The sequence below is a fragment of the Elgaria multicarinata genome, chromosome 4 (assembly GCF_023053635.1).
Source record: "Elgaria multicarinata webbii isolate HBS135686 ecotype San Diego chromosome 4, rElgMul1.1.pri, whole genome shotgun sequence".
Lineage (NCBI taxonomy): Eukaryota > Metazoa > Chordata > Lepidosauria > Squamata > Anguidae > Elgaria > Elgaria multicarinata.
Window position 1 is genome coordinate 42,934,285 of NC_086174.1, and position 25,432 is coordinate 42,959,716.

The following is a 25,432-nucleotide window of genomic DNA, read 5'->3' on the forward strand; positions in this document are numbered from 1 at the left end:
ATAGGGCTCACTCTTTTCTTCTTAACCACATTTTAAAATGAAAATGTGGCCGTTTTGCTGCTTGGCGGAAGAGCATTGAACCTTTAATTGCACCATCCCCTTTCAATAGGACACATTGTTATACTCACATTTCCCAAACTTCCTATAGCAGCAATTGCTTTAATGTCTGATGGCCTCAGAGCATGAACTGTAGAGATAAAACATGGGTTAGAAAAATGGCAGTTTTTCAAAAGTCCATTTGCATTAACCAAAATAAAGGTGAGGCAGAAGAAGCTACAATTAATGTTTGGCAATTGTACTGGTTTCTTCTGAAAGCTTTTTTTTTTTTTTTTTTTTTACAAAACTATAAGATCGTGAGCATTGCATTTCCTGCTCACTTACATATCTCAGCTAATGTGTGTGACCTGTTTCCTGCTGTAATTCATGGGTTCCTTAACCCAGGAATTGCTGGGGATGAGTGAAGCGAAGACCTCACTGCGCTCATCATTTTCACTGTCAGTTAACAACCCAGGGACAATGCGTGGAGTGGATGGGACAAGCCTCGTTTCCATCTCCTGAGTTGTTTCATGACATGTGAACCCAGAAATGCTTGGCTGTTTATGGGTAAACAAGTAGAGTTAATCCAACAACAAACCATGGGCAATTGTAGGGAACTCTGAGTTTTTAATCCATAAACAACCCAGACTTACCGGGGCATTCCTAGATTGTTAATTGAAGTGTTTCAGAGTTCAAGTATGGCTCTCTGAGATATTTTATAATATTTAATCTCCCTTTCCCTAAAAATAGAAAATCCCATTATCCCTCAGTTTCATGTGGTCTGACTCATGACATTGATCTACATGTCTCTAAAGGTTTGTCTGAGAGTTGGATCACATAAGTAAGGCTGGTTTTCTAATTTTATTCCAGTGAATGTATTCCTTCCTCTTTTCTTTTTCCTCTGAATATGTATTTCAAATACAAATACCTGAAGATGAGGGTCGGTGAGAGGAACGTTGCAACATGCAGGAATAATGAAAACCCTTCAGAGGCTGAAAGAAACAGCAACAAAGAAAAAAGAAAATGTAGGATGTCAACCCAGTGTGTGGCTGTTGTAAAAGAGGCAAACTTCACATTAAGCATAATTAGGAAAGGAATTGAGACTAAAACAGCCAATACCATACTGGCACATTACGTTCTAAAGAGAAGATGATCTTATGGAGGTTTTACCTTCTTTGAGCAGGGAAGGCTTGGCAGTGTAGCTTTGAAGAGCTGTAGGGTGCAATCCTATGCAGGTTTAGACAGAAAAAAGCCCAACAGTTACCAGCATGCCCCAGCTAGCTAGAGTTGTACGACTCCAGTTGGGAATTGCAGGATTGTTTCCTGTCTAAATCTGCACCCTTAGTACAGAATCCAACGGTAGTCCTACTTAAATTAGGCCCATTCACTTCAGTGGGTCTACTCTGTGTAGTAGTACCATTAGATACTGTCTGTAGTGCCCTAGGGAGACGACCTACTATGACATGCAGAATTAGACTGCAGGCATGGAACTGCAGGTACAGGATCTCCATGTATTTACCTGCAGTTGAGGGTTGGGGTTTGAGCCCCAAATGGTGCATGGAATTTAAGAGGGGTCCAAGCTCAAAACATCTTAGAAACACAGAAACAGATACTTACCACGAATTCAGTCTCGTCCTTCATATTGTTCTTGATTGTCAGAGTATGAGCTGCAGTCCCTTTAAGAAAAAAAAAAGTTTTGTCTCATCTCCTTCCTTCCCCCACCATTCATTCTTGTGATCTATGGTTATTGAACAATATGGTTGCTTTATATTAGTGGATTTAAATGTTCATTTAGTGAGGTCAGAGGTGGTTTAAGCCACAGAATACAAATGAGAGGGTGTGCTTGCACAAACACACCAAGTAAAGAACAGCCTGTGGATTTTTAACCAGGCTTCCAGTAGGAGAAAGAAGACACTGTACACACTTATTAGGGAGTAAACCCGATTGATATCAGTGATGCTTAATTCTGGCTAGACAGGTAGAAAGCTGTACTGCAAATAGGGCGGCTACTTATACAGAGCATGAAAAAGAAACTTCCTCACCAAAAGAGATCTGAAGAGGACACTGATTTGCATAAAATCTGCTTGTGCTGATTTATATGTATATATGCACATTTAGAAATACTGGCTGCAATTTGCATAGAAATACAGTAATTTCACCAGAGTGGGGGAAATAGTGACTAAGGTGATCCATGTGCCTTGTCAGACTGCTGTCCACGTACTAAATGTTGACTTCAAAGGCCCTTGGTTCTTTTACTAAGGCTGTAGCTAGACCTAAAGTTTATCCCAGGATTGTCCTAGGGTCAAACCTGTTCATCTAAGTGTCACACAGGGCATCCAACGCTCAGGCAGGGATGAACCCGGGATGATCCTGGGATAAACCTTAGGTCTAGCTATGGCCTTAGTTTAAACCAAACTTCCAATTCATTTATTATGACATTTCTATACTGCCCCATAGCAGAAGCTCTCTGGGCAGTTCACAAGAACTATTTGTTACTGTTTACAGAGGGCTGTTCTTGTAAAGTGGGGTATGCCCATCCTAATTGGAATATATTTTTTGAAAACTACTCACAGCAGTTTTTTACTGGAGCTTGTATTAGGATTTTGTGAGCAGCGATGTAGAAAGAGTAACTTGTCTACCACAAAACATTAAGAATTCTATCTTCTCGAGATTTTAATTAGATTAAAAAGCCAGGTTCACACTTAAGATATATCTACGATATAGACCTAAACAGGTTTAACCATCATTCCTTCACCGCGAGGGAGGGCCTAGAAATCTCTAAACCTCAGTACTTCATCGAACTAAAATTCCCAGGATTCTCTGTGGTAAAACCAAAACAGTTAAAGTGACAAATCTGCTGGTAATATGGATCCAGGATTTGCCTTCTGCATGAGGAAGGCATTTTTTGTGAAAGGAGGGGTTCTGCTAGTGGAGGGTCCCTCTGCCCAATTTTGGGGAATTTCCACACACCCCTGCACACACGCACACATAGCAGCTATCCCCAGTCAACAGAATCCATTTACTCTCTGTGTAGCATTTTCAGGGGAATCAAGAGGTTGGGATGGGAAGATGGGGGTGGAGAAGTCCACTTCCATCAGCGTGGTCTATCCAGCATAAATCTGGATCCAACACATAGGATGTTGCTGTAGTAGAACTCAATGTTCACACTGTTTTACAACAAAAATAAAAGCTAGTCCCCTCGTTAATGTTGCCAACTATGGAGATGAGATTATTTAGTGGGCACAGTGGTATATAATTTGAGTATCTCTACATTTCACAGCCAGTGGTAGGTGGCAGTCCAAAATCCTGGTGGGACAAAGCATCTCTCAGCAACCTGTTCCTTCATCATCATCATTACCACCCCCACCCCCACTTTCCTACTATTCCACCAAACACAACACACATACTTGTCTTGCAGCTCTAGTACTTTTGTATATAATTAATACCATTAATCTTCCTACTCCCGGAGATGTTGCTGTTTGTCTTGTCTTTTCAGATCGATCACTGAGGTTCAAGGACAAGGCTCTGCTTCAGGGCATATCTTGAAAGTTTACAGGTGACAAGGGCCTTACCTAAGAGAAAGGACAGCCAGAGGGACATCGTCAGTTTCTTCATGCTTTGTTCCGTTATGAATGAATGCTCCTGGAAAGATGCTAGTGACCTATGTGTGATCAAGAAATCATCTCTTCTCAACTGCTTTTTATACCTTCCAGAGCAGATAACTCAGCTATCATAAATTTTATTGGCCTTTTCGCCTTTGAAAATGCAGCCTTTAGAACCGATAAAATATTAACATTTCAATGCCATTGCTTAAAAAGACAAGTGTCATGTACTTTACGCATCATTAGTTCCCCAGGGAAGAGTAAAAAAAAAAAGAAGAAGACGATAATTTGCCCTTTAAATATAGACACAGAACCTGCTTTGGAAGTTTCCGTTTTTATGCATTTGTATAATGGAACATATCTTTTCTGTGGCCATCAAATTTAAGCAAACAACCTGTTCCTCTGGTCACCTATGTTTGCAGACTTGTGCTTTATAATGCCAAACTGTTTTATAATCAATAGCTCATCTGAAGTTATAAGAAAGAGAAAAACGATACAGCATTTGTAAATAGGAAGCAATCTATTGGGTGTTAAGAGAAGAGAAGCAAAGCACACTTTGCATGACTGGAGCTGCTATGCAAAGGAGATCTTGCAAGGATTCTGTTCCTCTGCGCAATTAAGATGGGCATTGCAATACAAACTTGGCAACCACTTTACCATGAGTCAATTAAGATTAGAGTTCACAAACCAAGTCAAGCTTTAATTGACGTATAGCTAAACTCTTGCAAAGTTTACATTGCTTATCTTAATTGTGCAAAGGAACAGTGCTCTTACAAGGAGGTCTCCTTTTCAATAGCAGCTCTAGTTTTGCTGAGTGTGCCTGAGTACCCAACAACATTTATTAGGAAATCTCAGAGATGAAATAATAATTTGGCAGTATTTGAGAAGAGTTATTGGATCAGCATTAACAGCAACATAGTGCCTGCCAAAGAGGTAGAGGTAGCCACTCTACCACTAGAATGATGCCTATGTTATTTGGAGGGGGGAAAGGGAGAGGAACAACCTAGAAGCATAGAACATGGATTCAATTTATAGGAAATATTACACCCTGAGTCAAATTCATACAAACAATAACACTGTGGAAACAAGCCAATTTTACAAAAGTTGTAGGGAAGCTCCACAATAATATATATTTGCACACTGATTTCTTTGTATAGTAGTCTGGACCATCAGGGTGTTCCAAGACTCCTTCATCACAAGCAGAGGCTAAGCACATTCTTTGAATGAGGCAGTGTGATTGCATAATAAAGCTTCATCTGGAAGCAATATACGTCTACAGTGCCAATCAAGAGCATGGAAACCCCACCTTGGAAAATAGTCACTACAGATTTGTTTATATAATAATAATAATAATAATAATAATAATAATAAGAAGAAGAAGAAGAAGAAGAAGAAGAAGAAGAAGAAGAAGAAAAAGAAAAAGAAAAAGAAAAAGAAAAAGAAAAAGAAAAAGAAGAAGAAGAAGAAGAAGAAGAAGAAGAAGAAGAAGAAGAAGAAGAAGAATTTATTTCTTACTTGCCTCTCCATTTTGATCGAGGCAGGGAACAACAGTAAATATAAAATACATAAAACTGAATTAAAACATAATATACATTGTTAAAACATCCTAAAAACATTCTAAAAGCATCCTAAAATTCCACTGGATAGGCCTAAACATTTTAGGATGTTTTTAGAATATTTTAAGGATGTTTTAACAATGTATATTATTCTTCTAATATAATGCATTGTTGATGTTATTTCCCCCAGTATATGCATATGTTTTGCTTAAACTCCATATTCAATGTAGTTCTGCTGGTTGGTAGAATCACATTGCAACAATTCATATTTTAATGCACACTGGCCTAATTTTGCACTTGCAAACCACTATGTGAACTGACACATCCTTTGAAATTTGCACTTCTCCAAATTTTGAGTTCTCCAATCCAAATGTGCATACAAAAATTCATATATTGGGGAAAATAACATCAACCATGCATTATATTCGGAGAATTGCTTACAAGAATGTGTATACTAAGCAAAAATGCAGACAAAATGCATGTATTAGGAGAAATAAGCACAATAATGCTCATGAATTTTCATGCAAACTTTATGGAAAACCTCAGCGTTCAAGATAAATCAAACGTAAAACTGGAGAAACTCTCAGAGTTTGAGATGAACCAAACATAAAATGGGAAAAAATGAAGAGAAAATTAAAATGACAGATTCATCTATCCTTCTTCAGAGGCTTTTTGCAATGCCACAGCCGCTGGTGCCTTGCAAGAAGGAGGAAGAGACAGCCCAGGCCAGCAGTAAGCAATCATTGCTGCTGCTGAGGTACCAGCTCAGGAAGATAGGAATGGCCAAGGGAATATGCCCTCCCAAGCAGCCACTGTCTGACTCTGCCTAATGGAAGAAAGAAGTGGAGGCAGTACTTACATGCTAGTGTTTCTGTTGAGTGGATCTTGGGAATTCTTCCCCGTTGTTCTCCCAAAGACGCTAAGTGCAATGTTTCAGTTGTAGGAGGCAGCTGTAGTACTGCAATATGCCTCACTTCTTGGACCATTCCACATTGACCACTGTGGAACAATTCTAGGCTGCCTTGCCTTGATCAGCATGCCAACACACACAGTGGAAATGGAGACAAAATGAAACATCTGCGGGTGGGGGGGAGCTGGAGTTTTTCTATGATAGCTGTGTGCTCCTCTAGACCTAATAAAAGTTTTGAATTGGGGGCAGTGGGGAGAAGGAGTTGATGGATCTTAAAACAAGTGCCTCAGGATAATTCTCAGTCTATAGGTGACTATAGGTGCTCTCATACAAACCTGGGCAGCAGAGTGCTTTACAGAGCAAATAAAAACAAATAGTCAAGGAAGAGCAAAATTACATAGAAGAAGATGGGCTTTGGAATAATGTTAAGAGAAACGAAGAGAGTAATTGAAGCAACGGGCCAGCCCTACCATTAGGCAGACCCTCAGGGTCCTTAGGCATGACCCTCAGGGGTCATGAAAGGGCAGAAAATTGTTAGTAGATTGATTCATTATTAATGTATTTTTTACTGCCAAGGAAGGCAGAGGCCCATGGGATTTTATGCCTTGGGTGCCAAAATAACTTGGCTGGCCTTAAGTAGTGAAAGCTTTGGACTTTGGGGTGGGGAAACCATTTGCTGTGCCTCGGGAAGCAAAATGTTTTGGGCCAGACAATACTGAAGAGCAGCTGCCTTATATTAGAGTATAAAGAAGTTCCATCGCCAAATACTAGAAAACAAATGCAACTTGGGCCAGATCTACACTAGTGGTTTTTAAAGGTACTGAAGTGCACTGATAACTGTTGGGGCACAATACACACTCCCTATACTGCTTTTGTAGTGTGATTTCCCACTTTTTAGTCTGTATTATCCAAAATACCACAACAGATGCCATTGAGCTTCTCTGAACAAGCCATTTATAGCACGCTTGTGATTGGCCACTCATGGAAGTTTGCAGGTTCATTTCATGACGTCGGCAGCATCCAGGGCCTCTTTGTTATGCTACTTAGCTGATTTTTCCTTTTTACCTAAACCATAATATGAATAAAACTTTACATTGGAATCTGGGTTTGACTGTCTGTGCTTTGACTGGACTGTCTTGACAGCCCAAGGATCTGTCTTCCCTGTTTATGCTGCACTCAAGAAGAAAACAAATGACCCCACTTACAGGTGACTGTGGAGCTGTTGTCTGTTCTCTAACCAGTTACTGATCCATAAGAGGACCTTTCCTTTTATTCCATGACTACTAAACAGACCAGCAAAGTAATGTTTCAAAGCACAAGGTTTACCATAAAATTAGGAATTCCTGTGACTGAACACCAAGTCACTGTACGCATACTCAAGGGCTGAAATATGATCAACTCAGACTGGAACGGAGTCAACATTAGAAGCTTTTGAATCACTTAATTCAGTCTATGGCATTTTAAAAACACCTTGATAGCTTTTACCAATTAATTCTGTCAGAGCTTCATCAGACGGGGATGGGGGGAATCACGTTTCCTTACCATCACTTCCCCCCGCTTCTGTCCCACAATACTTCCTCTTACTTTACATGGTGAAGAAAGAGAAAGTAAACAATGACCATGTGGCCCATTTAGTGGGCTTTTTTATCCTGCTGTTTCTCCTGGACACAGCAGGAAATGGCAGGATGTTTTGCTACAGCCAGTCTTTTTTTTGCGACGGGAAGATGAGCAGAAGGGACGGGAGATGCGTGGGAGGTGGACAGCGCCGTCAAAAGGACCTGTGAAAAATCGTGAGTGCCCAGTAATGAGCATGCGATAAAACGCTAGTCTGATGACGCTCTCAAACTCTATGTTTGTTTGTCTGTAATGCATGGTTATTGGACAGGAATTACCTTTACCTTTACTACAATACAATAGTGTGGCGGTGACAAGGTTCAACAGTGATTAAAATGCCTGAAACTTAACAATATTCTGGAGGCTGCTTGCAAACCTGAAATCTGAGATTGTTAGTGCCATTTTAGAGTTTGTGCTTTAAAAAAAAACACAAATAAAGAATTTGCATGCCTAGTGGGTTGAACTGAGCTGGAATGTTCTGTCCCATTTGCTAAGCATAGATTACCATGGTACACAAAGTGGCACAGTTTACATCTCCATGGCTAAAGTGAATTAATTGTGTGCGTTCTTTTGGATTTTATTTTTCAAACTACTTTACTCCTGACTCACATCAGGCTCCTGGGGAAACAAAACTTAAAACAATAAAAGCATGGGCAGGTTGTTCTTACAGTCCTGGCTGATCCAATATCATAACGGAGGGGGATAACGATAGATCTCCAGATGTTTTGGACATCAACTCACAAGGCTATGCTGGGAGTTGAAGTCCAAAACAGCTAGAGATAAAGTGCTCCATCAGACGAGTGGTTTATTGCATGCTCGCTACTGGGCACTCATGGATTTTCGTGGGTCCCTCTCACGACGTTGTCTGCCTCCCGCATGCCTCCTGCCTCTTCTAGCCATCTTTGTGTCACAAAAAAGTACCCCAGTAAGTACGAGTTATTTTTAAAGATGGAAGTTGCTGCTATCTCCTGATGTGTGCAGACGAGGCAGTGGAATCAAAACGGTCCACTGAATGGGCCACATGCACGTTGTTTACTTCCTCTTTCAAAAGAGGAAGTAATGAGGGACAAACACGGAGGCAGAGAAGCAATGGTAAGCAAACCCGATTTTCTCCTGTGTGATGTTCAAACTCTCTTCCACCCACCCCATCATAAGATCTGAAATCCAAAACAAAACAAAATGTAGAGTTCGAGGGCTAGATTTGTCAGACCAAACTGCAAAATACACAGATTTGTGGTAACTAAATATAGAAATGAGAGCCCCATTCTCACCATGTTTACTCAAAAGAATCCAATTTCAATAAGTTTGATGTCCCAGCAACCACGTGTTGGATTCCAATATAAGCACTTTCTTGGCTGTAGGACTTTGCGTTGAAATTAATATTATGGGATGTCTCGGTCACTAGATAATATAAATTCACATTCATGCCATTCACTTTCTAACCCTCATAAAGAATTACCGTATTTCTTCAATTCTAAGACACACTTTTCCCCCCATATAAACATCTCTAAAAATGGGGTGCGTCTTAGAATCGCGGATGTGTCTTAGGTTTTTTTTTCTCTGTTGGTGGTACTGAAATTAGTGTGCGTCTTACAATCGATGGCATCTTACAATCGAAGAAATACGGTATACGCAATGTAGTACACTGAGCAGCTCTTCACAATATTTGTTTTCTTGCCAGTATTGTCATGCCTTTATACAAATCTATGGAGCTGCCACATCTCAAAAAGGATACTGTAGAGCTGGAAAAGGTGCAGGAAAGGACAAACAAACATATATAAGTATTTAAAGATATATGATTGACAATGAAAAAATATATATTTTACCACCTATGTATTAAGGTGAAAGGGTAAAATTTCTGTCATATGTGAGTCATTTCTCCTGGTATAAGCACATCTGATTCTCCTCTGATCCATATTTGCTTAATTAGCCCATTTAAACCCACCCTTTTCTCAAGAAGTTCAGGTCAGCATAGGTCCCCCCCTTTTATCCTCAGTACAACCCTGGAGCTGTCTATATGCCCTATCCACACCATCATGACTGTGCAGTAGCGCCACGTTGTTTATCTGACACAGCTGCCAACTCACAGCCACGACAGGCTTCCCCCCCCCACTGAAACTGCGCCTTTAAAAAAATGTTGATTCACCATAACTTTCCCCTTTGCTCTGAAGTCACCACGTTGTTTCTTTGTGTGTCAGCAGTGGCCTTGGTTCACTGCTGACACACAGGTTATGCAAGTGGCCATAGCTCTGGGTGGATTGGATAAGCGCGGGAATGCAGGGCAGGGGGTGCCAAAAGGGCCGCCGGTGCTATGGCTGCATTTCTTAGGGGGCCTGTGATCAAGTCTCTGAAAAGGTTAGTTCCTTGCTTGAAAATATTACACAGTGGAGGTCTTCTGGGAGGCCTTCTCTGTGTGTGCACATGGCCAAAGTGGAATATTGGCATGGATGAGGAGAAACACTGCCTGACCTCTGTGTTTGCGTGTGTGTGTGTGTGTGCGTGCGCGCGCGTATGATTCCTGTGTATAAGTAGAGTTTCCCTGAATTTGTCCCAGTGGGGTGTTACATGAGGCAGAATTTCAAAAGGTGCAGCATTTTCTCATCAGGGCAGGGGGTGGGGAGGGGGGTTTGACAAACCCAATGGTTGCCGGCACTGTCGTTTTTCTGGCTGGACAGCCTACGCTCGCTCCTGCTGTGTAACTTCATCATTTCCACCTCACAGCAGTGATGCTGCAGGTTTTTGAGGGAATGAGACACCAAAGCGGCTGTGTACAGACACCTCCCACCCATGAAAAAGGTTAGGCCTCAAACTACCCAATGAGTGTAAAGGGATTTGAACTGTCTCCCCAGTAATGCCAACACACTACAGCATATCAGTACTCTGTTATACAAGGTTGAATTTAGTTATACTGTTTGCTGGATACAAACTACATTCCAATGTACCCTTTCTGATATTTTGGAAAGGTCCAAACTAAGACTTTATCGCACCGTATTTTAGGGATCTCTACAGAATATTTTCATTTGAGCTGCAAAGAAAGGCTTCCTCCAGTAACTGACCAGAAGTGTGTATCCTATGAACACATCTGCCATCTGCTGGACACAAAGAGAAAACTATGTATCTTGAAAAATACAAATGCCAATTTACAAACGCTACTTGGCACACAACTTTTTTCTACATCTGAGATAAAATAGAGACATACCTGTCTGGCTGATAAAATTCACTGTACACACACACACTCGTATAGCTCCAAAATAATTCATTTTTTAAAATAATATCCAACAAAAGTCCAACAAATGGCACAGGTGAAAATAAATAGAAGCATTATGACACCCAGACCTATTTGCAAAATAACTCGGGGAAGAGGCTGAGGCTACAGCCAGTGTTGCTGGGCCAGTTTAAGGTTGATAGGGCCCAGGCAGCAATGTATTTGAACAACCTTGCAATTTGAACACACTCTTTTAGGGTGACCATGAGAAAAGGAGGACAGGGCTCCTCTATCTTTAACAGTTGAGTAGAAAAGGGAATTTCAGCAGGTGTCATTTGTAGGCATGCAGCACCTGGTAAAATTCCTTCTTCATTACAACAGCTAAAGCTACAGGAACTATACTAGAGTGACCAGATACAAAAGAGGGCAGGCTCCTGCAGCTTTAACTGTTGTGATGAAGAGGAAATTTCACCAGGTGCTGCATGCCTACAAATGACACCTGCTGAAATTCCCTTTTCTAGACAACTGTTAAAGACACAGGAGCCCTGCCCTCCTTTTCATATGGTTGCCTTACATTTGTTACATTATAGATGTGATTTGACGTAGGCCTCAAAGCCTAGCTCTGGATTTATAGTTCTAATTTAACCACCTCCTGGCAGCATTGTAAGTTTAGACGTACACATGTTCTACATGGGACTACCTTTAAAGACAGGTTGGACGCTTCTGCTAGAGTCCAAAGGTAGTAGTCCTGAGACAGGATTACCACCAGGATTACCATACTGAATCCTGAAGTGGTAGAATGGACTGTACCACTTCAGACTGCAGTTGGAGAAAGGGATAAACACTCCTCCTTGTTGTTGTTTTTTAAAACATTTGTTCAAGTTGAAAACTAGCACAACAGGGAGCAAGATGGGACTGGGGAAGAATTGGGTTGTCCCAGTTTTGTTTATTCCTGGGAAAACCCTAACCCATCCCCCCTTCCCCCAGGAGTCCCTGTGCATCATTATTTGGCCTCTGTCTAATAACACACTTTGTAACTCTATTTGTAAACCCCAGGGGTTTTTTTTGTGGGGGGGACATGAAGGCCGGTACTACGATGAGGCAGAGTGAGGCGGCTGCCTCAGGTAGCAAATGCTGTGGGCCAAGGAATGGCAGTGATGTGTGGAGAACAAAGCTGTGTATGCCACACAGTCTGTCCCGTACCTCCTATGCTAGCTTACTTCCCTCAGGTGCAGCAGAGGACACTGTCTCCTCACAACTGTTGAAGAAAAACCAACTGCCAGCCCAGTCAACTTATGCATGATGACTGCACAGCAGGAGAAGAGTGTCATCTTGCCCTTTGCCTCAGGCAGCAAAATGTCTTGGGTCAGCCCTGGTGATATATGTGGAAAAGGGAGAGGGAGAGAAACCAATGTAAGGATTCTCTAAGCTTGCAGAAGACTCGTTTCATTTCAGCTTGTTTTCAACAAGAGGTCACCACCAGTAGTCTGTATGATCTATCAGTACTCCAGCCGGTAGGATTTCATCTTCATCCATCACAATAACTTTGATTTCAAAAGAAGCGTTCTTTAAAAAATCAACAGAATTCATACAATGCTTGCGTCTTTCAAAGACAGCATGTTTCCACTAGAGGTCACCAGATAATTGCTGCATTGCTGCATTCTATTTCCAAATATTGCTTTCTACAGTGGCCAAATAGCAACTCTCAAAATGGATGAGGCTGGTGCTCTTTAAAGAGGAACTTAGGGGCTGATTCACATCCCACGGTTGTCACATCCCACGGTTGTCATTCACATCCCACGGCTCATTCTCACCCATGGTGACTTGTTGTGGTCACCCCTGATGGCATGATTAGGTGGAAATTGTAGGTGCCAGGCCATGGCTGTGGGCAGCAGCAGCAGCAGCAACCAAATCCAGACTTGGAGCCACCCTCTGGCTCCAGCTTCCAGCTAGCCACTGGCCTCAGGGGCCCAAAGTCAGCAGTCTAGCCTTATGTCTGAGCAATATGATTGTCTGGCCTTAGCTAGACATACATGTTAGCATGGGACGGAGGAGGGAAGATCTCACGATGTGTTTATTGCAAGATCCCTCCTCTGTTTACATGCGACGCGCGATGACCTCAGAAGGAGAGGTGTCGCACCCACCAATTTTTTTATTAAAGGGCCAGCAATGCACGAATGCTCGTGCGCAAAAGGTAAGTAATTTTTTAAATTTAAATTATTTTCCCCACTCCCCCCTACCCCTAATGGGCATAGTGCTCCTGAGGAGCGCTGCACCCCGTGCGCGGCTCCCGGCTACTCACGAGGAATTGCAAGGAGCTGGGTCAACTCGCTGCGCCCGGCCACACGTTCTGCACTTGCGGGCTCAGCCCGAGACTGTGGAAAAACCGGGGCTAAAGGGGAGGGCGAGATCTCGGGGCAAGGGAGGGATCATCCCTCCCTGATCCCAGGATCCCGTGTGTCATGTGGATGCACAGGGATGATCCCAGGGATCACCCCAGGATATTGCCCCGTCTAGCTATGGCCCAAGTAAGGGAAGCTTTTTTTATGTTGAGAGCTGCATTCACTTGGAAGAAACATCCTGGGTGGGCTGGACCAAAACCAAAGAGTTGACAATGCCTCCCTCCCACCCCATTTTCTTTCAGCCACCTTATTTCTCTCTGTGTCACTGTTCTTCCTCCTTCTCTTACACACCTTTTCCCTCTCCCTTGTGGTCTCCCCCTTCACTCTTTATATTTCTCTCTTTTTTATATTGTTATGTGTTTGGGATCCATCTAAATTACCTCCATGGGCACCTTACAATTTAATGCCTCTAAGTACAAAGAGACTGAGGATTTTCTGACTCTTGAACTGGTAACCATTTTACCTTGTACATCGCTCTGAAATTTTCCATGGGGAGCAGTATATAAATATTGTAAATAAATAAATAATAAACCTTTGTTCTACAAGACCCGAGGGGGTAAGAGGAAATGAATCTGGGGGAAAGGTGAATTTAAGGCCGTAGCTAGACCTAAGGTTTATCCCAGGATTGTCCTGGGGTCAAACCTGTTCATCTAAGTGCCACACAGGGCATCCAGCGCTCAGGCAGGGACAAACCTGGGATGATCCTGGGATAAACCTTAGGTCTAGCTACAGCCTAAGACAAAAGGAGAGATTGGCTTTTGTCTTGCAGAAGAAGATCGCTGGGCAGCAGAGAAGGAAGCAGGGATTGCTTGGAGTGTGATGTTGTAGGCCGTCTTCCTCAGCACAGTGTAAATAAACCATTTTATAAAAGAAACACCACAAGTCTTCAGCAATGCTCTTCTTTGGGAAACTGCTGAGTAAGCGCTGAACCCCCTGTAAGTTTTCCCCTCAGGACTAGGGTACAGGAGCATAATGATAACTTTCTGCTTTCTGCTGTCCCTCTTCTTTTTGTCTGTCTGTCTGTCTGTCTGTCTGTCTCTTTCTCTCTCTCTTTCTCTCTCTCTCTCTCCTCTCCTCTCCTCTCCTCTCTCAATGAAAGAATCCATTGTTGGTTCTTTTCCTGCCCCTCTCAAGTGCTGGCTGCATGATTGTGATTTACATAATTACCTGCGATGCAATGTGGGTTGCCATGTTGTTCGAAACCAGCATGTGGCATAGCAAGAGTGGCTTTGTAGCCATCCTACAACACACGACTTGCAGTAGGGGTTATGGTGTGGGTACGGAGCTACCCTTGCTGCGCTACCTATCCCATCATATCCTAATGGCAGCAGTCTCAGTGGAGCTAAGTTGGTTGCTCCTTCTTCCCAAAAGTGACTCCAGCGTATGATTGATTCCCTGCTGATTAGACTGACTGAATGAAAAATCCTGGAGGAATTTTGTCTTCCTTGTAGCTCCCCTTCCTTGCTAAGTCGTTGAGAAATATCTGTACTGCGGGTATCTCTTGTTGTGCAAGACCTTATTCAGACTTCCTGTTCACTTGTGGTACATCCTGAACGAAATCTGTAGAAATCTGATTTGTTGTAAGGTAGCCTTCACAGCACCCTCCAGATGTGTTGGACTACAACAAATGATAGGAATTGCAGTCCAACACATCTGGAGGTTGCCAGGCTGGGGAAGACTGTGGTTAGAGATCTTGCTTGCTGTTGTAAAAGATCAAGGATGGCAGGGGAGAAATGAAAGGTATCATAAAGAGAAAGGGAAAGGAAAAATAATCACCATTACCATGGGTTGATTCATTCCCTGCCTAGAACATAACCTTCTAGCCATAGGGAAAGCCCTGCCACTCCCCAACCAAGGTTGGCAAAAAAATGCTCTGTGTTTATATTGTTTCTGTGGAGTTTGGTCTCTTGCTATTTCTGGGTTCCTCAGATAATTCTTTGCTTCTGAGGTTGAGTACTAGCCTAATGAGCTACCATATATGCTACAGCCTCAGAGCCCTATTCAGATACAGAAGGGAATGGGGCTGTGCAACATCAACCTCTATGATTAGCTGGCAGTATGAATATAGCTTCTAAATGTGAACCAGCACATGTCCTATCCAGACAATGAGGTAGTTTTCTCTGTAGCTTTTTATATCATAGAATGATAGAATAGTAGAGTTGGAAGAGGCCTATAATGCCATCGAGTCCAACCCCCCGCTCAGTGCAGGAATCTACCCTAAAGCATACTTGACAGATGGTTGTCCAGCTGCCTCTTGAAGGCCTCTAGTGTGGGAGAGCCCACAACATCATTAGGTAACTGGCTCCATTGTCATACTGCTCTAACAGTGAGGAAGTTCTTCCTGATGTCCAGCCGGAATATGGCTTCCTGTAACTTGAGCCCATTATTCCGTGTCCTGCACTCTGGGATGATGAAGACGAGATCCTGGCCCTCCTCTGTGTGACAATCTTTCAAGTATTTGAAGAGTGCTATCATGTCTCCCCTCAATCTTCTCTTCTCCAGGCTAAACATGCCCTGTTCTTTCAGTCTCTCTTCATAGGGCTTTATTTCCAGGCCCCTGATCAACCTGGTTGCCCTCCTCTGAACATGCTCCAGCTTGTCTGCATCCTTCTTGAAGTGTGGTGCCCAGAACTGGATGCAATACTCAAGATGAGGCCTAAGCAGGGCTGAATATATAGGAACCAGTACCTCACACGATTTGGAAGCTATACTTATATACAGAGAAAGCTATACGTTCTCTGTACCTTTTTTATATCTATGTGTCTCTTTCTCCATACTTCTCCAGCCACTCCATTCCATTCCCCCTCCCACCCTGTTTTCAGATTTCTTCCCTCTCTATCAATATTCTATGGTCTTGGAGTCTTCCTTGGGCTGTTTATGGGTTGTTGTTGTTATTTTTGGCAGAGTCCCCTGAAAACCTTGTCCTTCCCGTGAGGCTGTTGACACCTTTGTTGTATTGTATGTGTGTTGCATATACTGGTTATAGTTGCACAAACACAGGAAGGTTTAAATCAGAAAAAAATGGAAATGTTTAAACCCATCTTTCAGAATGTGGCATTATGAGAAGATGGACTGAGAGGAGGAAGCGGGAACTATGAATGGAGTGTGCAGGGACAGGGATTCAGGTGAAGTGGGATGCCCTTTCCCTTCTGCTCCAGAAGACATCCTTGATGACAGCCCCAAGACTTGTACTAGTTACAGCTGGTGTGGGACGCTAACTTCAACATTGTTGGCTTGACATTTGGACTCATCTTAGTGTAACTTCCACGCTTCTGTAGCGAGGGGTTAGGGGGAGAAATCCCTCACATGGCTGAATAATTGTTGAGAGCCTGTTGCTAATATGACATGACGCACAATGACAGCTTGACACTGTGCTGTCAGGTCACGGATGGTCAACCAGATGTAACATCACGCATGGTACACAGGAATACACACACGCACACACATTTTCCTGCTTGAACTACATTCCAAAGAATGATTTCTCTTTCACAATATGGCAAAGGTTCAGTGGATGTTATCCAAATTCAAACTTCGATCGGTGTTGCAAAATGAGGATGGTGGCACATCCTCTACGGCCTTACTTGATCTATAAAGACGGGGAGGTCTCTATCCCCTAGGGATCATGCTTGTAACTTGCCTGACATTTGCCCCATTCAGCAAAGCATTTAGGCATGTGCTCGCATCCCAGCAAAGCCCTTCAGCACATGTTTAAGAATCAAGCCTGCTGAAACCAATGGGACGTGAGCATGTATCTAAATTTAAACATGCTCAGCTCAAATGCACCTACTCAGATGGCTTTCGGAAATGTCTGAATATGCCAAACTTTAGACCGACGGAAATACCAGTTACATAAAATCATATTTGTGTGTCTGTGTGTATACACAAATGTGTGGATGTGTGCAAAACCCACAATTAATTTAACTTAACCATTCATTTATCTAGAGAGATAACAGGACCACAACAGGTATGTGCATTTTTAAGGGTCGTGCTGAGAAAACATTTAGCACTAAATCTTTTTTTTTTAATCATATGCATGTTAACAACCATTTCCATCTGTACAGAGACTTATTTTTTGTGTTAGGCTGGGCGTGATAGAAACTCTGCCATTGATAGGCACCTCTGGGGTTTGCTGAAAAATAATGGTGAGGTCAGCCGATTTTCCTACACCCCCCCACCCCCCCACCCCCCCACACACTGAGGTCTGTTGGGAACTGGAGTCAGCTGTACTTTGTAGAGCCAATCGCAGGCCCTAGGCCAGGCTAGGCCTAAGCAATGCTTATCAAGTAATGACACTATCTTAGGCCGGGTCGTCATGGTCAAACTACATGTGATGCTCCAATGACTGTTCTCCTATGGGTGTTTTGTACTGAAAGCTGCAGTCTGTATCAGAATTTCACAATTTTTCTGATTCAAATCATTCCCCAATGTTGCTATTTGCCTTACGGATCTCGCAGGTCATGTCTTATCTCCCTTCAAACTGTGTGAGAGAGCGATCACTGAATATCTCTATCCAGCAGTGTGTGTGTGTGTGTGTGTGTGTGTGTGTGTGAGAGAGAGAGAGAGAGAGAGAGAGAGAGAGAGGGAGGGAGGGAGAGAGAGAGAATGATGAAAACTGAGTGAGTGGAGAGGATGAAAGAGGCCATTGTAGGGTGTGCAAGTGATGGTGGGGTGTGTGTGTCACTGACTGTGTGTGAGAGAGAGAAGGGAGGAGAGAGAGATCAGGCTGCCTGTTAAATTTCACAGGTCAACACTTCGGTGTGAAATCCCTACCTTCTAGCTCCGTACACTGCCAATTGTGAACCTTTTCCCACCCCAAAGCCCTGTGCCTCCTTTCTCTGAGAATATGTGAGCTGTTCCCTGCTCCTGAGCACGTACCTCTACAGGCAGATAACTTACTTCCCTGGGTGTTATCATACATCAAGTGTTGCATTGCAATATCAGCAGCAGCAATAAAGGGGTCGGCACATCCCAACTTGCCTGTGACACTTCCCTCTTTTGGTGGAATTTTTATCTCCTTGTTGCTCATACTTCTGGAAAGACGACTGATGTAGAATGAGTGAGTCATGCCGTTTGTACGTCATTGGCAGTCTGCTGCAAGGAGGGGTGAATGAGTTCGTTTGTCCACAGACCAGGGTTCATAGAAAGGATCGTCAGGGCACCTTGGAGAATCCAAAAGGACAGTGGCAGGCGGGGTGGGGTGGGGGACATCACCTCTGCCTCCATTCCTCCCATGTGGCTCCAAAATTGCTTACATTCTTTTGATTGTGCCATACAGACAAATAGTTTGCCCCCATACGAAAGCTATCAGTTGAGGGATGTGAAGGATTTTGTAGCCATGTGACTCAAGGACTTCCTCCTATTGATAAAGTGAGAAACTGAGGCATGAGAAGCTTAGCAGGGCAATCTTAAGATCCCGCTGCAGCAGGGCTAAGGCCAGCAACAGTGGCATAGTGGTGAATTTTGAATGGCAGGCACTCATCATGACCATCTCCGACCGCGGAGGCTGGTGGCTCCTATGTCAGTGGGGCGGTGAAACTGTTCTGGGCTTCAGTCAGACCCAACTCTAAAGGAGCTACCCAAGGTGCTGAACCCCTTTAGCATTCTGGAGGAGAAGGCTATCAATGGCTACTAGTACTGATGGCTAGGTACTACCTCCAGTAACAGAGTCAGTAAGCCTATATACATCAGTTGCTGGGGAACATGGGTGGAAGGGTGCTGTTGCACTATATCCTGCTTTGTTGGTCCCTGGCTGATGGCTGGTTGGCCACTGTGTGAACAGAGTGCTGGACTAGATGGACCCTTGGTCTGATCCAGCAGGGCTCTTCTTGTGTTCTTAGAGTTCTGACTCATTCTGATTGAAACCCAGAACGGATTCTCTGCCCCACTGACATAGGAGCCACCAGCCTCCACTGGTCCCCCAAGGAGAGTCCAGATGTGTAGTCATAAAGAAAAAACCAAAAACTAGTTGTAGCAGTTTTTGTCTATTTTATTTATTATTTATTTATTTATTACATTTCTATACCACCCAATAGCCAGAGCTCTCTGGGCGGTTCACAAAAATTACCCACCCAGAGCAGGCCTTTTTAAAATTTAATGGGTCTTAATTGCCCATTCAAGACGAAGCCACCCCCAAATACTTTGCATTACAACAGGAATAGGTCACAACCATATATTGTTGTCTGGGAATCCATCCCCCACCCTCTGCCCTGCCCCACCCCAGCTCCCCAGCTATTGTGAAGATTGCAGCTAAGCTCGGAGGGGCTAGGAGGCTCAAGGAAGAGGAGGAGTAGTGGTAAATGATAACATCCTTGCTAATCAAAAGGTCCTGGCACTTTGACCCTGCAGGCCCCAACACCACTACAACACTGGCCGGAAATGCATAGTCACTGTCCTGTGCGCTGTTGGAAACAAAGAACAAAATGAAGTAATCACTGTAGAAACAAGCACCAACATAGCAACACTGTCGGCCACTCCCAAAGCATCCCTGGAAACATCACCATCATGCACAGCATACTCACTGACAACGCCCCACCACCACCACCACCACCACCACAGCCGTGGACAGAAGTCGCCACTCAACACATGGTGATGGCAGAACCACCTCATGATGTCACCCAACCCAGTATGTCCACACCCTCCTCACCTCATGGGCAGCAGAGAGCCAAAAACAGATTGCAGCCCCTCCCCATCCACAAGACCACATGGCTCTGTGTCTAGGAAGCCTCTTTGAAGGTCTCAGAGCCTCCTCAGGAAAAGAGCTGGGGTGGGGCAGGGCAGAGGGTGGGGGATGGATTTCCAGACAACAGTATATGGTTGTGACCTATTCCTGTTGTAATGCAAAGTATTTGGGGGTGGCTTCGTCTTGAATGGGCAATTAAGACCCATTAAATTTTAAAAAGGCCTGCTCTGGGTGGGTAATTTTTGTGAACCTGTGGAAACAATGGCTCCATGTAGACCCTATCCATAATATGGCATTTATTTTGCTATCTCTGTGAGGGGAAACCAGTATTTTTCAGAGGAGGGAGGTGGGAACTGCACAGACAAGAGAGGATTGAAGCTACACCACCAAGCCCACAGCAAGCAGCATCAGGGCCCAGGGCCAGCCCTACCATTAGGCAAAGTGAGGCAACTGCCTCAAGTGGCAGATGGTGGGAAGCAGCAGTGGGGATGTGGAGAGAACTGTGGGCCATGTAACCTGCTCTGCACCCCGAAAGCTGTCCTGCCTTCAGGTATATTGGGGGATGCCAGTGTCAGATGATGATGATGATATATTTCTTACAACATAGAATACAAAAATATTATAAAATACATAAAACTGATTAAAACATATAAAACTAATACATTATTAAATAACAGCCAGACATCTTATTAAACTGCTCAAATGAGGAACAGCAGCTTTAACATCTTTTAACATCATCATCACCATCATCATCATTGAGACGCTAATGTACATTTGTTTCCCATTTGATAATGAAAAAAAAATTCTTTGACACACTTTCTTCATTCCATAATTCCCCATGTACCTATGCTCCCTTTGTGTAAATATGTTTGCACCATGATAATATAAGAACAATAAAATGAGTTATTTTCTGTTGGAAGGGGGCAAGGGGCTTGCTGCTACTCACCTCCCTGCCTCCCTCCCTCCCCCCCCTCTCTCTCTCTCTCTCTCTCCACTCTCCTCCCATCCGTACACTATGATCTCAAATACTATAGCAGCCAGGGGGGGGGGGGGGAATACAGAACTTGGAGGCAGGCTTTGTGTGCACATCCTGCATGCATTTTGCAAGGCAGAAAACTCCGTGTTGGAAAACTGTGTTTTCCAGACAGTTGAAGTGCTGTAGTGTGTCTCTAAGAAATATACAGACCATGCAGTTTTAGTCTTTGTAATGCTGGTGTGTGGATCAATGTTGCACAAATATTTCTGGTATTTTGGGGACATGGTTTGTGACACTGTTCATGATGTACAATCATGCAACAACTCTCCCTGACTTAACCACATTCCATTACTTACTCAAATGGATAACCTGCATGCTAAGACATTTTTTTTTAAAAAAAATAGTTCTTCAGATGTTGGGTGTGCTCCCTCACTGCTCCATCTTACTAAGATGTCCATATTTGATACAAGGCTCGAGTTCTTTGATGGCATCGATTGATTTCCCCCTGTTATTTTTACTCCCTGTGTGTGGTACGGGGGAATTTAAAGGGGGGAGAATGTAGCTGGGTGGGAAAGTTTCAGCCTCCCTTACCCATGTACAGTGATCCCATTCAGGATTGGAAGCCCATGCACTTACACAGAAGTAAATAAAAGAGTGAGGATCAACTGCATGCTACACATCTAATGGCGCATGTTTGCCACACTGCTACTCTATTTAGGAACCAATGTGCAGTTTCAAACACCAACCCAATTCTGTGCTATTCCCTTCTCCATGCTGTCTAGCACAATCACAATGTTTTATTTAGAGTTGCATGTTCATGAGCACAAGCAGTCCTCCAACTAGGCATTGCTTGGACATGCTTCCGTGCCCTCAATATTTAGGGCAATGAAGTATTTAGTGTGCATTTTTCGAGGGCTCTGTCCCAATTATGTACTTCCTATGCTACCTCAGTCGTAGACAGCTCATGGGATCTACTTTGTTTGGAGGAGGGGATACTACTAGATCCCCAAGATACACCAACTGGAGCCAAGTGTTTACATAGTGGTAGAATTTTGTATTCCATAAATTCTTGGCACTCTTTCCAATTCCTCAACTAGTTGGGACACAGGAATAGCAATGTGCTGTTAAAAGGTTGCAGAATATGTCTTCTAAATACCCCCAAAGGCCTCTTTATGTTTAAAATTTGCCTCAAGCTCATTCCACTATCAGCTTCAAGCAAACAGGAAACAGTGAGCTCTGGCCCAGTTGAAGTGTTTGCTTACTCCAACTGAATACCTAGAATTATGTAGTAGTGGTGGTGGTGGTTGCAGCGGCCTGCTTATTTGCATGTTATTATACATGTAAACATATGCAAATCTAAATTGCCCAATTGGATGTCATGAAAATTATAGGCAGGAAGAATGGAAGGGCCAGGAACAACATTAGCACTGTGTGTTGCTGCTAGTTAATTGTGCAAATTGCCCATTACTCTAGGGCAACCTTTCCCAACAACAACAACAACAACAGGGATTTTTAGAAGAGCCAATGTGGTGTAGTGGTTAGAGTGTTGGAGTGCGGCTCAGGAGATCTGGGTTCTAGTCCCTACTCAGCTATAAAGCTCACCGGGTGACTTTGGGCCAGTCGCTGGCTCTCAGCCTAACCCACCTCACAAGGTTCTTATGTGAATAATATGGAGAGGAGGAGGACTATGTGAGCCGCCTTGGGTTCTTTGTGAGAGGGGAAAAGGAGGGATACTTGAGGGAGTGCCTCTCCCTATATCTGCCTGCCCAAGATGTGAGATCTGTCAGAGGAGCCATTCTCCATGCCCCGCCAATGCGAGATATACACTATGGTGGGACATGGGGGAGGGCTTTCTCTGTTGTGGCACCCTGGCTGTGGAATGCCCTCTCCCTGGAGGCCCGACTGGCACCAGCACTGGCTTCATTTTGGCACCTGGTTAAGACATGGCTTTTTAACAAAGCCTTTGGTGGCTAAATCCACCAGCCTGCACACTGTCTTGTTTTAATTGGCTTTTCCTGTTTTAAAATTTCATATTGGTTTTAACTTATTGATGGTTTAATTTGTTTTAGAACGGTATATTTATCGTTCTATTTTATATGTATGATTTTATCTGTATGCTGCCCTGAGATCTCTGTGATATAGGGAGGGATATAAATGTTTTAATAAATAAATAAAAAATATATAAATGTCATAAAAAAATCAATAAAAACGAATCTTCCATGCCCGAGTTAGAAGCAAAGAGTTCTAAGCACTATTTGGAAATAGTGAATGTACTAAGAATTGCTCCTGATAAAGAGACTTCCTTGAAATGTGCCAGGAATCATAAACACCGGTGCAGCTGTCTTTTTGTTTCGCAACCTTCCTCAACGTGGTGCCCTCTAGATGTGTTATAACCGAGCTCCCATTTAGGGATAATGGGGGTTGAGTTCCAATGAATCTGGGCAGCACCACTTTGGAGAAGGCTGCTATAGGGGCAGTTTTAAGAATTCTGATTATAGCCTTTGCTTAGCTCTCTTTGGGCATGCTAGCTCCACCTGCTCCATCACCCTCCATGGTTTTCAGAGCAAATGTTTGCATCTTTCTGTCAGGGATGCTGTAGCTGCACCCTGCAGGGCAGAGCCTGCCTTGAGTAGGGGGGTTGGACTAGTTCATCTCCAAGGTTTCCTCCAACTCTACGATTCTATGAACCTGCTTTGCTCATGAAGGTTCTCTGTGTAATTTAGAACCCTCATTGAAATCCCATCAGCAGCCCACGTGAGTAGAGCAGACTCTCCACCGCAGGTGTCCTCCCTCCAACAGGCAGAGAGTGATGGCAGCCACAACGAGGGTGGATAGGGATGTCGGAGGAATCTGGTTTAGAGGTGGAGCTCAACGAGCTTTCGTTGGCTCCCCCCCCAACCCCCGTGAACTCCGGTCCATCTTCAGCCAGCTGGCCTGACTCAGTCTGCAGCAAGTCAGGCCAGTTTACAGATTTTCTGTACTTTTCACTTTATTTGTGGAAATCGACATTTGAGCAAAATTTGGCCATGATTTGTGTAATTTGTGCAAATTGCAGACAAAAATTTGCACAAATGACCTAGGTTGCAGCTGAAATTTGCGCAAATGTCTATATCCGCTAATTTTAAAAATACGTAAAAAACCAGGGGAAACGTGCGGCTCAAGTCGTGTAAACTATGGAAGTCCAGCAAGCCCCAAAAGTGTCGGATTTCTCAGCAGTGGACACTCCTAAGGATGGCAACCATCAGAGAGGGTAGAGCCAGTGCACTCATCCTCAATTCTCATTATCTGGGGGATCAGAATGCCCAAATATTCCTCAAGTCAGCCACCTTCAATTTGTATTGATATACATCAAAAACACACATTGCTTTCTGTTTGGATTACAGAATGAGAAAGAAAGAAAGAAAGAAAGAAAGAAAGAAAGAAAGAAAGAAAGAAAGAAAGAAAGAAAGACCAAATGCAATGGGGCCTGAGTTTATTGTGCAACGCTGGGACAGTCTGGGTTGTTAATAATTACACTCAATCTTCGGGCTAGTTCCTAACTACTCCCCTAGGTGTGTCGCTGTTTTCAGAAAGAAGGCACACGCCCTGATTTATCTCCTTGCTAAACTGGAACACAAAGTACAGAGACAAGATGTGTTTCCTTGAATTTTGGAACAATTGGACAATTACAGGCTGATTAATGAAGTTATGTTGAGCAGCTCCAGCCTAGCAAACACACAGTAATTCCATTTTGACTCTCTTCCTCAGCTCTTTGTCAAATCATGGCATACTTGGCTGCAGATTTTAATTATTTGGTCACAGCTAGCTGAACATCAAAGTTACAAAAACGTAGCTTATTTGTAACTCCAAGGAAGCAAAAACAGTGGCTTTTTCTTAAATCAATCTTTGTCATGAAGATAAAACAGAGGGTAAGTGCTGGCAGAAGATTGATTGGGATCTAGTGGTAGTTCTCTGGGTGATTTGCAGTAGATCTCCAAGGATTCCTGAATCCTAATGTTGTAATGGAAGCAAGAAAAATTAGAAGAAGAAATAAATCTCTGCCATGGTTAGCTTTATGCTAATGTCTTATTTCTCAGCCTCAGTGTTTCTCATCTGTAAAATATGAGTACAAATCAGTTGCTTTTGTACAGCTTTACTAGCCAGTTTTAGGGCCGGTTCGCACAAGATGACAACCCATCGTGTGTTAATTTATCCTCAAGAAGCCGCAACGCATGATGGCCACCATTATGTATATGCTAGCCGCATCCGGGGGTTGCCGTGGCTTGTTGTGTCATGCTGAGAGGGGTTAACCCTAAAACAAACCATGGCTTCTCAATGGTAAATTATCCCACAATGGCCTGCCATATTGTGTGAACCAAGTTACAGAATGTTGTGTTAGATATATGGTAACTCACAAGTAGATTTGTGTACAGTGTGTAGTTCAAGGGTGCAGCATAGTTATCCATGATGGAG

At 43.3% G+C, this 25,432-nt stretch overlaps 1 protein-coding gene across 1 annotated transcript in view; it reads right to left on the minus strand.

Moving 5' to 3' along the window:
* PLB1 (phospholipase B1) overlaps positions 1-18,390 on the minus strand; it is a 141,572-nt gene extending 123,182 nt beyond the window's left edge. Inside the window, 2 exon segments of the mRNA XM_063125398.1 lie at positions 965-1,028; positions 18,222-18,390. Coding sequence (XP_062981468.1) covers positions 965-1,028; positions 18,222-18,390 — 233 coding nt within the window.
* Positions 18,391-25,432: the final 7,042 nt, after the last annotated feature.